The 14,687-nt window shown below is 36.8% G+C and overlaps 1 protein-coding gene across 3 annotated transcripts in view; it reads left to right on the plus strand.

Annotated features, from left to right (window-relative positions):
- Window positions 1-14,687, plus strand: part of mybpc2a (myosin binding protein Ca) — a 103,776-nt gene that overhangs the window by 78,692 nt on the left and 10,397 nt on the right. For all 3 annotated transcript variants that reach the window (XM_022673944.2, XM_022673950.2, XM_022673957.2), the window contains 3 exons: window positions 1,360-1,448; window positions 4,759-4,954; window positions 14,338-14,477. In XM_022673944.2, coding sequence (XP_022529665.1) covers window positions 1,360-1,448; window positions 4,759-4,954; window positions 14,338-14,477 — 425 coding nt within the window. The remainder of the gene's footprint in view (window positions 1-1,359; window positions 1,449-4,758; window positions 4,955-14,337; window positions 14,478-14,687) is intronic.

Here is a 14,687-nt window from a genome sequence, read left to right on the forward strand (position 1 = left end):
AATGTAAAAACAATAGACCTTAGAAAGAGATACATCAACAACTATAACACAGCTTTCTTTACAAAACTAAATATTTTAAATAGTTCCATATATTAAAGGTCTTAAAAATACCTAAAATATTTATTGTTTAAGTATTCAAAAGTTCTATCAAATTTCTAAGTTTAATATCAGTTTACAATATGTTATTATTAAAGCCATTAGAGGCATTACAGTATTACATTAGCCACAATTCCCTTCTTTTTCCAGATAACAAATAAATTCACTTCAGTGTGCATCAAAATTATCCTTCAAGCTACAGTATTAATATACAGCTATGGAAAAAATAAGAGACCACTTAAAAATACTGAGTTTCTTTAATTTTACCAAATAGAAAACCTCTGGAATATAATCAAGAGGAAGATGGATGATCACAAACCATCAAACCAAACTGATCTGCTTGAATTTTTGCACAAGGAGTGTAAAGCATAAAGTTATCCAAAAGCAGTGTGTAAGACATGCCAAGATGCATTAAAACTGTAATTAAAAACCACCATGGTTATTCCACCAAATATTGATTTCTGAACTCTTAAAACTTTATGAATATGAACTTGTTTTCTTTGCATTATTTGAGGTCTGAAAGCTCTGCATCTTGTTTGTTATTTCAGCCATTTCTCATTTTCTGCAAATAAAAGCTCTAAATGACAATATTTTTATATGGAATTTGGGAGTGTTGGGAATGTTGTTTGTAGTTTATAGAATAAAACAACAATGTTCATTTTACTTTAACATATACCTATAAATAGCAAAAACAGAGAAACTGATTCAGAAACGGCCAATCAGCCCTGAGCTCATTTATTATTAAACAGGTAACAGAAACAGTATGTTTAATAATATCATATGAACAATGTTTTGTAGTGCTTTAAAATAGGGTATTCAACTTCTGTGCTTAGAAGTGCTACTATAGCTCAAATAAAAAAAAACTCATGAATATTTTAACTAGTGCATAGTAAATTGCAGCACAACTACACCACTGGTTCTAAAGATTTTATACAAGTAGATCTTTTAGCAAAGCAGTGAAAATCACTTCTGTCCCAAAACATCCATTTTCTTCTTTTTTAAGCTTTTGAGCTGCAACCCTATAGTTACAGATACTTGTATAGCTTTTCTCTCAGTATTGTCTTTTCATGCAAATATGCCATGTCTGTGTTAAGATGTTACATCCTGTACTCCTACATACAGCACATCCACAGTAATCCCTGTAAACATGTTCCATTCTTTTCCTGTGTGTAAATCCAGAGTGATCCCTCTACACGTGTTCTAAACCTACAGAACAGACTCTTTACACATGCTGTGTTATCTCCCTCTCTTTCTCATTCTCAGAGCACCCCAAGATTCGTCTTCCCCGGCAGCTGAGGACTAAGTTTATAAGGAAGGTGGGCGAAAAGGTCAACCTCGTCATTCCCTTCCAGGTCAGTTCACTGGTTCTGTCCTCTGCAGAAGGTCTGCATAGTTTAAAATGGTGTGTTAATATTTCTGTTGTCCATATCGGAACATACAGTGGCTTGCAAAAGTATTTTCCACATTTTGTCACCTTACAACCACAAACGTAAATGTATTTTATTGAAATTTTAAGTTATAGACCAACACAGAGTATTGCATACGTGTGAAGTGGAAGGAAAATGATACATGTTTTTTTAAAATGTTTATCAAATAAAAAAATTTAAAAATGTGACGTTATTCTAAAACCCATAAATAAAATCCAGTGCAATCAAATGCCTTCAGAAGTCACTTAATTAGTTAATAGAGTCCAGCTGTGTGTAATTTAGTCTTAGTATAAATACAAACACCTGTTCTGTGAAGGCTTCAGTGGTTTGTTAGAGAACACTAGTGAACAAACAGCATCATGAAGACCAAAGAACTCACCAGACAGGTCAGTTGTGGAGAAGCAGGGTTAGGTTATGCTTTGAGCATCCCAGTGAGCACTGTTCTACAACTGCAAACCCACCAAGACATGGTTGTTCACCCAAACTGACAGATCGAGCAAGGAGATCACTGATCAGAAAAGCAGTCAAGAGGCCCATGGTCACTCTGGAGGAGCTGCAGAGATCTACAGCTCAGGTGGGAGGATCTGTATACAGGACAATTATCATGAGTCATGTGCTCCACAAATATGGCCTTTATGGAAGAATGTCAAGAAGAAATACATCAAATTGTTAAAAGAAACATATGAATTACATATGAAAGAAGGTTCTGTGGTCAGATGAGACCAATGTAGAACTTTCTGGCCTAAGTACAAAGCGCTATATCAGGAGGAAAAGTAACACTGCTCATCACCCTGAACAAACCATCCCCACTGTGAAACATGGTGGTGGCAGCATCATGCTGTAAAGATGCTTTTCTTCAGCATGCACAGAGAAGCTGCTGGTCAGAGTTAATGGAAAGATTGATGGATGAGCTAAATAAAAGGAAATCCTGGAAGAAAACCTGTTGAAGACTTGAGACTGGGAAGGAGATTCACCTTCCAGCAAGACAATGACCCTAAACATACAACCAGAGCTACAGTGGAATTATTTAAATCAAAGAATATTCATGTGTTAGCATGAAGCAGTCTTAAATCGCATTGAGCTTCTGTGACAAGACGTGAAAATTGCTGTTCACAGAGGCTCTCCATTCAACCTGGCTGAGCTTGAGCTGTTTTATAAAGAAGAATGGGGCAAAAATATCAGTCTATAGATGCGCAAAGCTGGTAGAGACAAACCGCAAAGCACTTAAAGTTGTAATTGCAGCAAATGGTGGCTCTACTAAGTATTGATATACAGAATACTTTTGCACGTCACACTTTTCTGATTTTTATTTGATAAAATCATTTTCCACTTCACACTTATTCAATATTAAAATCCCAATGAAATACATTTAAGTTCATGGTTGTAAGGTGACAAAATGTGGAAAGGTTCAAGCCACTGTAGTTACCACCGTCTTCCCTGATTGGGATCTACCTAGCTATCTAGCACAGTTTCCACCCTGCGTACATAGATTCAGCTCCAGTTTATTAAGGTCATATGAAAGTAAATCTCCAGGAGGAGAGTGTGGGTAAATTCACATTACAGGGATCAAGTTGCACAAATCCCCCTTTTTTTTCCTTAACCGTGACATAAGCTGTATTTGAATTGGATTAGTTTTATCAGTGGTGTCTGGAATATTTTTACACATCTCCACAGTGATAAATCTCTTACATCTGGGTGAGGATAAAACTGCTGCAGGGTGAGCGGTTTCTACATATCCAAATATTATATATTATATAATCATTTCATTCTAAAAAAGTACATTTTACCTCTTCCATTCACCACCATCTTTTGGGGAAAAGAGAAAATGTCATAAGAAAAGTCCTAATAAACAGTCTACAATAAATTTGTGATACTTACAGAGGTTGGACAATGACACTGAAACACCTGTCATTTTAGTGTGGGAGGTTTCATGGCTAAATTGGAGCAGTCTGCTGGCCAATCTTCATTAATTGCACATTATTGCACCAGTAAGAGCAGAGTGTGAAGGTTCAATTAGCAGGGTAAGAGCACAGTTCTGCTCAAAATATTGCAATGCACACAAACATTATGGGTGACATACCAGAGTTCAAAAGAGGACAAATTGTTGGTGCACGTCTTGCTGGCGCATCTGTGACCAAGACAGCAAGTCTTTGCGATGTATTAAGAGCCACGGTATCCAGGGTAATGTCAGCATACCACCAAGAAGGACGAACGACATCCAACAGGATTAACTGTGGACGCAAGAGGAAGCTGTCTGAAAGGGATGTTCCGGTTCTAACCCGGATTGTTTCCACTAGAACTGTCCGTCGAGACAATAAATTATTGTGGTCTAAAACCAGGTGTTTCAGTTTCATTGTCCAACCCCTGTATGATTTTTATAATTATTTTAAACAATTATTATGCTTATGTTCAATATTAAAATAGCTTATATTAATTTATAATGTATTATAATGTGTACTCTGCAAGTGAAGCCCGACATGGAAATATATTAATAGTGACACACATATCATATTTATATTCACATGTGTAACATATTACAAGCACAGCCTATTCATAATGTATAATAAACATGGCTATAATATGTTATATATTTTTATAAATATGTATAATCATGTTTGTAAAGCATCATACATGCATTATGATGTCTTATAAGTATGTTTATAGAGTCTAATAGACATGCTATTAATAGAAAGGGTTTCATCTTAATTTCTTCTTAAAAACAGGTGAAAAAAGGCCTTTAAAGTTGTGTCCTCTTGATCATGCTACTGGGTCTAGCTTTAATGATCTACTTTATTATTTATTATTCTGTTTCCAGCCTGCTATTATAGAGAGGATATGAACTGAATTCCACCATCCAGACCAAGCCAACTGTTTAGAGACTCTTCTAAAGCATGCTTGCTTTGTTGAGATGGGAAATGCTCCATGTAGATATGTGTGCTAGGAGACTAAATATGGCAAGAAGTGGTGATCTGAAACTTTTTTCCTGGAAAATCACACAGATTTGTATCCAAACGGGAATAAAATAATTTATGCAGCACTGACTTTAGTGAAAAACACTTGGCTTGTGATTTTCTCGAGGGAAGCGGGGGAAAAACAGTTACATGGCTTATTTACAAAGAATTAAATCCACTGAGTTGCTCATGTAAAAGAGGAAATTAGCCCAGAACACCATGTACATTTAATTCCAAGCCTCTTTACCCACCTCTACCTCGGTCATATTATTCTTCCTTTATAGGGAAAACCACGCCCTGTAGTGACCTGGCTCAAAGATGGAGCTCCACTGGACCCAGCACTGGTGAACATTCGCACCAGTGAGGTGGACTCCATTCTCTTCATCCGGCAGGCCACCAGAGAGCACTCAGGACAGTACACACTCTCTGTACAGATCGAGAACATGGAGGACAAAGTCGCCATTGAGATCCAAATTGTGGGTAAGTAATAAATCCTAATTTTATCCTTAATAAAATAGAAAAATAGCATTTTTATTTATTACATTAAATAGATCATTTTATAAATCAAAAGACCTACCTCTCAATTCAAATGAATCAAATGTCCAAATTATTAAATATGTAAAAATATATATTTACAGCTCTGGAAAAAAATAAGAGACCACTTCAGTTACTGAATCAGTTCCTTGATTTTGCTATTTATAGGTTTATGTTTGAGTGAAATGAACATTGTTGTTTTATTGTAAAAATTCAGACAACATTTCTTCCCAATTCCGAAAAAAATATTGTCATTTAGAGCATTTATTTGCAGAAAATGTGAAATGGCTTAAATAACAAAAAACATGCAGAGCTTTCAGACCTCAAATAATAAAGAAAACTAGTCAAGTCAAGTCAAGTCAAGTAGTTGTATTGTCAATACTGCATATGTACAGGACATACAGAGAATTGAAATTACGTTACTCTCCTTCCCAATTTTACAGCAAGTACAGATAATAGATATAATAAAAGAGAAGTGGAGACACTATGGGTACAATACAGCAGAGACACAATAGACATACATGAGACAGAAACAAGGTGCAGTAGTGTGGGGAGAAATAGATATATAAATATAAGTAAAAATAAAAAAAAAAGAAATAGATATAATATAAAAGAGTGGGAGACACTATATGTACAAAACAACAAGACACAATAAACATACGTAAGACAATAGTGCAATATTGATGGTGATTGAGATGGAATGACAGTATAAATAGTATATATCAGCAGTGCAAATATGGTACGTGGTATATATCTTAAGGCAGGTAAAGTGAATGAGTGCGTAAAGTTATTAAAGTTCACAGTTTATGGGGAATTAAAGTGCGAATTGACAGTGCAAGTATATCAGATATTAGGTGTGTAGTGCAAGTCCGTTTGGAAGGGACCAGTACTTTGTGCATTGTAGTGCAGAGTTTCAGTACTACTAATCAGTTGACTTCAGAAGTCACTTACAGTCATATGAAAAAGTTTGGGCACCCCTAATAATCTTAATCATTTTAGTTCTAAATATTTGGGTGTTTGCAACAGCCATTTCAGTTTGATATATCTAACAACTGATGGACACAGTAATATTTCAGGATTTAAATGAGGTTTATTGTACTAACAGAAAATGTGCAATATGCATTAAACCAAAATTTGACCGGTGCAAAAGTATGGCCACCCTTATAATTTTATTGATTTGAATACTCCTACTTTTTACTGACTTACTGAAGCACAAAATGGGTTTGGTAAACTCATTGAGCTTTGAACTTCATAGCCAGGTGTATCCAATTAAGGAAAATCCACAGACCACCTCCAAAGAGCTGCAGCATCATCAATGCAAAAGCATACCTCAGGCGACTCTGTTTGTGGTGTGCTTGCAGAAATGGCTTCTTTTGCATCACTCCTGCATAAAGCTTCTCCTTGTGCAAAGTGCGCTGTATTGTTGACCGATGCACAGTGACACCATCTGCAGCAAGATGATGCTGCAGCTCTTTGGAGGTGGTCTGTGGATTGTCCTTGACTATTCTCACCATTCTTCTTCTCTGCCTTATTCTCTGCCTTATTTTTCTTGGCCTGCCACTTCTGGGCTTAACAAGAACTGTCCCTGTGGTCTTCCATTTCCTTACTATGTTTCTCACAGTGGAAACTGACAGGTTAAATCTCTGAGACAACTTTTTGTATCCTTCCCCTGAACAACTGTGTTGAACAATCTTTGTTTTTAGATCATTTGAGAGTTATGTTTTGATGAGCCCATGATGCCACTCTTCAGAGGAGATTCAAATAGGAGAACAACTTGCAATTGGCCTCCTTAAATACCTTTTCTCATGATTGGATACACCTGGCTATGAAGTTCAAAGCTCAATTAGGTTACCAAACCAATTTTGTGCTTCAGTAAGTCAGTAAAAAGTAGTTAGGAGTATTCAAATCAATAAAATGATAAGGGTGCCCATACTTTTGCACTGGTCAAATTTTGGTTTAATGCATATTGCACATTTTCTGTTAGTACAATAAACCTCATTTCAATCCTGAAATATTACTGTGTCCATCAGTTATTAGATATATCAAACTGAAATGGCTGTTGCAAACACCCAAATATTTAGAACTAAAAATGATTAAGATTAATAGGGGTGCCCAAACTTTTTCATATGACTGTATTTTATTCAGTCGTTCACTTTTAAAAGCCGCTTTTATTTTATTTTTTTTAGAAACGTCTTCTCTAACCCATGATTCTCTATTCTTGGAATGTTTCTTTATTTGATTTGTTGCTCAAAAATGTCGTTTCCGACCTTCTTAAACACTTACTTAATCTGATATACACACAGTCAGGTTTATTAACACTGGCTATTATCTGTTTAATGGCTTCTTTATGTCGATTAAACATGTCCGTGTTTTCCACCTGCTGAATTCTTGAACTTCCAGCAGAAGCAGTGAGGCTTGTGCAGGAGCAGCGGTTAGGATAGGTCGGAGTGACTGTGAGGATTATTCCGTGGGGAATGGTTGGGATTATTGTGGGTGTAGAGCAGGATTAGGGTGGAATTAACGGACCCTCACTCCTTTTTCCCGCTGGGAGAGGAGCTAATGAGAGTGCTGAAACCGCTCTGATGAGCCAGACAGCCACTTAGTCACACTGAGCTGCCAGCATCCTGCAGCACAGCCAGGATTAATGCCAAATACACACACACACACACACACACACACACACACACGTGAACAGTACTCTCTCTCACTCACCCTCTCCCTGTCTCCTATATATATACATCCATACCACTGTATGTGACATACAGTCATATCAACATGGACCAGAATCACAATGGAATGTAAATGCATTCGAATACAGATCTGGAAAAAAAATAAGAGACCACCTAAAAATGATGAGTTTCTTTGATTTTACCAAATTGAAAACCTCTGGAATATAATCAAGAGGAAGATGGATGATCACAAGCCATCAAACCAAACTGAACTGCTCGGATGTTTGCACCAGGATTGGCATAAAGTTATTCAAAAGCAGTGTGTAAGACTGGTGGAGGAGAACATGCCAAGATGCATGAAACCTGTGATTTAAAAACCAGGGTTATTCCAGCAAATATTGATTTCTAATCTCTTAAAGCTTCATGATGTTTTCATTTTCTACAAATAAATGCTGTAAATGACAATATTTTGATTTGGAATTTGGAAGGAATGTTGTTCGTAGTTTATAGAATAAAACAACAATGTTCTTTTTACTCACACTTATACCTTATACCTATAAATAGCAAAATCAGAGAAGCTGATTCAGACACTAAAGTGGACTCTTAATTTTGTTCAGAGCTGTATATATATATATTTGGGCACTCCTGATAATTTTGATGATCTGATGATTTTCCTTTATAAATCATTGGTTGCGCAGATCAGCAATTTCAGTTAAATATATAATATAGCAGTTAAACACAGTGATATTTGAGAAATACAGTAAAGTTCATAGGATTTACAGAAAATGTGCAATAATTCTTTAAACTAAATTAGGCAGGTGCATAAATTTGTGCACCCAAACAGAAAAATGACATCAATATTTAGTAGCTCCTCCTCAATAACATAAATAACAGCCTCTCTAAATACTTTTTATATCTTTCTATATCTGGTTGAATGTATTTTGGATCATTCTTCTTTACAAAACATCACCAGTTCTGTCAGATTTTATGGTTTCTGATCATGAACAGCCTGATTTAACTCACACCACAGATTTTCAATAATATTCAGTTATGGGGAGTGAGATGATCATTCCAGAACGTTGTACTTGTTCGTCTGCACGAATGCTTTAGTAGATGTTGAGCAGTGTTTAGTGTTTAGGGTCGTTGTCTTATTGAAGTATCCAGCCCCGGCGTAACCTCAACTTTCTCACTGATTCTTGAACATTGTTCTCAAGAATCTGCTGATATTGACTGGAATCCATGCGATTCTCAACTTTAGCAAGATTCCCAGTACCTGCACTGATCACACAGCCCCACAGCATGATAGAACCGCCACCAAATTTTACTGTGCACAGCAGGAAGTGTTTGTCCTGGAATGCTGTGATCTTTTACCACCATGCATAAATAACTGCCCTCCAAATAACTCAATTTTAGGTTCATCAGTCCACAGCATCTTATTTCAAAACGAAGCTGGCTTTTCTAAATGTGCTTTAGCTTTAGCATACCTCAAGCGACTCTGTTTGTGGCGTGTGCACAAAAAAAGGCTTCTTCTGCATTACTTTCCCGTACAGCCTCTCCCTGTGCAAAGTGCACTGAATAGTTGTATTCAATCAATTGATGACTGATTGGGGTTAATAGGCAGAAGAACCCAACCTCCACCATCCTGTACCCACTACAGACTCAGCTTTTGTCCTTGGTTAACAGAGGTAGAACCATCCTCTGGCTTTCGCCCATCTGCCTCAAGATTGGACGTTACACACAGAAATTCAAGAGATTACTTTTTTTGGAAATACAGAAATACAGACCAGCTACAATCATGGCGTGCTAAAAATCACTGAGATCACATTTTGTTCTGATTCTTCTGGTTGGATGTGATGTGGATGTACCTGAAACTTCTGCCCATGTGGAAGACCGCCAACGTCTACCCTCTTCCAAAGGTCCAAAACCTTCTCAGACATCTCTCTGAAAATGGAGAAACTGGAAGCTGATATCCTAAACCCTTTGTTTTTTAAAGATTTAGGAGAAGCCTATGTTTAAAATGTGTATTCCAGCAGTTTCAGGTTATTTTCAAGTCATTATTGTTACAGGATTCACTTGCTTAAGATAAAAACTGCATCAAACCACATCGGCATCAATGTCATGATCATTTTAAGTCAGTTGAGATGATCCTCCCCAGATCCTTCCCAACTCTCCTATTTACTCTTTGGTGGACATGCTCTTCCTGTTGTAACTAAGGCAGCTTCTCAGCTGTTATGAGGACAACCAACTCAGTGGAGACTCTTATTTTGATGATGCAGTGAAAAAAAAAAGACTTTGTAGCTTCTGGGCTGGAGGACATTCAAAACAGCCTGCCCAGTTCTGGAACATGATTCTGTGGACAGATGAAAACAAGATTCATTTGAACATATTGAAACAAGAAAGACCTGAAGCAATAAAGTATGCTGTAAATATACTAACAGATTTAACTACTCACCTAAAATATATTAAAAGAGCATTAATAGTATGCTTTCCTCAAATGTTTGGAAGTAAACTTTGATCATACCTTTTAAAAAGTACAATATAGTGTATTTGAATTAAATAGACTACTATGAAGTACACTTTTAGTTTAATGTAATTCAATATAGTTCTAAAATACTTATTTTCAAATATACTTTTGTACATTTTTAGCAAAGTATGTTCAAAACATCTGTTACAATAATTCACTTAAAGTACAATGTAACATGTAACTTTTTAGAAAGTAAATTAAATTACTACATTGGTAAAATGTTTTTAAAATATATTTAGGTGTGACATTAATATAACAGTTAAATGTATTGCAATGCTCTGTAATTATAATTATAAAAAATATATATAAATGTAAGTAAATTATAGGACACAATGTTAAATAACACATTTAAATGTCAAATAAAAACTTTAAAGTAAATTTGTAAAACGCTAAAAATTGTAGTACAGTATATTAAAATATATATTTTATACCCAACGAAGTAAACTAGAAGTGTGCTGCTTACAAAAGCCAGGAACAAGAAGCATATTTGTACTTTGTAATGTAAATAGATCACATATATTTAACATCAATTTCTAATATACTCTGTGTATAATTGTGATACAGTTGTAATACTCATTAAATGTATTATAATTTTACTGTAAGCATATTCAAAATAGGTATGTTTTATGTATCTTTAAATGATACTATATAAGTATATTTAAAATAGTTCAATTTTAGTACAGTTAAGAACACTAGGCACAATTTAAGTTAGACTTTTGTACTTTTTTTATACAATTAAAATATAATAAGTACAAAAAAAACGTTGTTTCATTTTAGCACTATTTAAATATACTGATTAACAGTGATGGGAGTAACGGCGTTGAAATAAACTAACTAAATCTAATTAATTACTCTGACTGTAACTATAACGCCGTTACCATTTCAGACACCCCGTTACTGCACGTTACTTTAGCCGCTCAGTGAACTTTTTTTTAACTGCGCGCATACAGACAAAGGCGCACATGTGTGTGTGAGTCAAAGGGAGGGGAGGATGAGACCAGGGTTTCTCTAGGGGTCCGTAGGCTCATCCTCTGAGGAAGACAGTAGTCTGTAGTGAGCGCTTTAAATCAGGGATCTCAAACTCGCGGCCCGCAGAACGATATTATTAACGCAATAGTTACTTTTACTGGTAATTAGTTACTTTTACAGTGGAGTAACTCAGTTAGTAACTGAGTTACTTTTTTGGAGAAGTAACTAGTAACTATAACAAATTACTTTTTCAAAGTAACGTGCCCAACACTGCTGATTAATAATGTGGCCACAAGCACACTTTAGTGCACTATAGCATATTAATGCTTAGTATACTTTCATTTACTTTTTTTCACTAGGGTAATGATCCAAAGCATAGTGCATCATCTGTCAAACATGGTGGAGGTGGAAGCGATGTTATAGCATTGACACAGACATGGCTGCCAATGGAATTGGGTCATTGATGTATAATAATAATGTGATTGCTAGAACAGAAGTAAAAGTTGTAGAGATTATGAAGGAGCTTCACTCTACAGATATTGACCCTAATAATTTCATGCAAGAAACCCAAGAGAACCTAAAGGCAAAAAAATGGAAATGGAATGAGTCAGCCTTGGGTTGCATCTGAAAATGTAACCAGGGGAAAGAGTACTGTAATCCGCAGATGGTCCTAGGCATAGACTGTATATAGCTGGACAGAGCATCGTCTCTCAAAAGTGAAGCCACCACAGGTCGGGCGCCCCCTGCTGTTCGGTTTCAGAAAGCTGTGTAACCCCACCCATCCCCATAGGTTTCAATGGCAAAACAGACAAATTTCAATCAGATTTTTTCCAATATACTGTAATTCTACCTCCATTGTTTAAATGCAACAGCCAGTGTAACCTCTGCTTATATGGTCAAATTTTTATATCCTCACAGAATTCATTTCTTAAAAATGTTATTCAGCTCTATTTAAAAAGGTGTGGTTATTGTAAAAGGGCTGGTTATGGGCGGGACCAATAACAGACCGTCAGCTCCGCTCCGCCCCGCTCTGCAGTCTGTAACCGCGAGGCAGCCCTCAGGGGCGGGGTTATTCAAATGAGTAGGCTGCTCTCCACAGTCTTTCTCCCTCCTCTGGTCTCTACTGCGCAGACTCGGGTGTCAGGATCGCCAACATGGTGGAAGATTTTGGCTCCATTTTCATTGAATGAATGGGAACGGCGACACAGCGTCCATCTTTTTTTTTACAGTCTTTGGTCCTTGATAAATTTAGGCAATTTTCATTAGCCATCTCATCCTGCATTGTTTTAAAAGTTCAGTTCACAGGGTCACAGACTAGGTTAACTGCACACTATTAATCAGGAGAGAAAATCTTGTTAGCATTAGCTTGGTTAGCATGATAGCTTACATTGACACATTGACACATTCAGTCACAGACTGAAGTCCCATTTAGAAGTGTTTAAATGAGAATGACTTCTGATGGATGGATTAAAAGCTAAAAATAAATAAATAAATAAATATGTGGTTCTATAGATCACTCAATAAGCTATCCTTTGCTTGGTTACTCAACTTATTGCAGATCCTATGAATATCAGACAGGTAAGAGCAGCTGCTGGTGACTATAGCTGTATTCACACAGCAATTAAAAGTGACCCAAATTAATAAAATCTGATGTTTAGCTTTGGCTGTTCACGCAATCTTTTTTAATGTGATACATATCTGACATCTGTCTGAATGGTCCACGCTGTGACACGCATGCGTGACAGAGCAACACTTACTTTACTTTTACTTTTATCCATGTCTCAAGAGCTATTAATGAGCTCAGACTGCAGTATAGTTTAGATTCTCTGCCCGAACCTGAGCTAAATTGTTTTGTGATTTTTAAAAAAGGTTTTTAATGCTATTTTTATTTCTTTTTTTATTTTATACAGTGGCTTGCAAAGGTATTCATACATATTACAGTTTTCCACATTTTGTCACCTTACAACCACAAACTTAAATGTATTTTATTGAGATTTTAAGTGGTAGATAAACACAAGGTATTGCATAAGGATAAAGTGGAACAAAAATTATACATGGTTTTTCAACATTTTTTATCAAATAAAAATCTGAAAATTGAAAATAAGTAAATATACAATGGAAGTGAGGAAATAGTCCAGTAGGTGACAAAATAACTATAAGTAAGTGCAGGTAAGGAATGAGTTGATGGGAATTGCAGGGGGCAGAATTCTATATAATATGGTAAAGTCTGTTAGATGCAGTGTAAAGTAAAGTGCAGGGTGCAGAGTTTGTATGGGTGTCAGTGGGGTAGGTTGGGCAGAACACTGTTCTACTGGCTGTTCCACAGCCTGCACAGCCTGGCCGCCAGGGGGAAGAAGCTGTTCCGGAACCGGCTGGTTCTGGTCTTCAAGCTTCAGAGCCACCTTCCACTCGGCAGCTGTGAGAACAGGGAGTGGCTTGGATGGGATGGGTGCTTCATGATCCTTCTGGATTTCCTCAGGCAGCGGTTGGTGTATAAATCCAAAAGGTTTGAGAGGTGAACCCCGGTGATGTACTGCTATGTACGCACTACCCTCTGCAGGGATTTCCGCTCCAGAACAGTACAGTTCTGAAGTCCACGATCAGCTCCTTGGTCTTGCTGATGTTTAGAGAGAGGTTATTCCCCTGGCAATTCTCCTGATTGCTATTTTATGTTTTTGCACATTTTATTATGTTTTAGCTATTTTGACAGCTATATTTTGATTGCTTAATTTTAGATCCATTGCATTGGTACACAGAGGCAAACCTACACAAATTAGAACACTGTCCAAATACTTTTAGACCTGTCTGTATGCATCTCTACCCATTTACTACTCTTCTCTTACCCTATTTCATGCTCCCCTACCTTCAGGTCTATTTCTCTCGTCCTTCAGACGTTTTACTGAACAGTTCTCATTTTTTTTCTTCTTTCATGCACCTCTCTCACCTCTGTTTCCCCCCCCCAAAAAGTGTTTATACCTCCCTTCACCTCTTTCATCCCCCTTCCCACTCGGTGCATCTTTCTCTTTCCATTAACTCACTGCAACCTGTGTCTTTGTTAAAATGAGGACACTGCGTCTATGTTTAGCTGTGTAGTGATGTCTTCCTCTTTTTTTTTCACTCCTTCTTTCAATTTCCCAACACACACACACATCTCCTTATGGACACAGAGAAGCCAGGCCCCCCCATCGCTGTCACTGTGACTGATGTCTGGGGCTTCAACGCTGCTCTGGAATGGAAACCCCCCAAAGACAATGGCAACTGTGAAATCACCGGCTACACCATCCAGAAGGCTGACATGAAGACGAAGGTCAGTGCAGAAGACGATATGCATATGTCCCAGATTAATCATATGTAAGCACACTCATTACTTTAAGATGCACTTGTGAAAATGCACACACACACAGCTTGTCTGGTCCTGACAATAAAATAAGAATAAATATTTGTAAGACAAATTAACATTAACCTATTGGCACTAGGGCTGCAACGATTAGTAAATATAATCGACAATGTCGATCAT

The sequence above is a fragment of the Astyanax mexicanus genome, chromosome 19 (assembly GCF_023375975.1).
Source record: "Astyanax mexicanus isolate ESR-SI-001 chromosome 19, AstMex3_surface, whole genome shotgun sequence".
Taxonomy (NCBI): Eukaryota; Metazoa; Chordata; class Actinopteri; order Characiformes; family Acestrorhamphidae; genus Astyanax; species Astyanax mexicanus.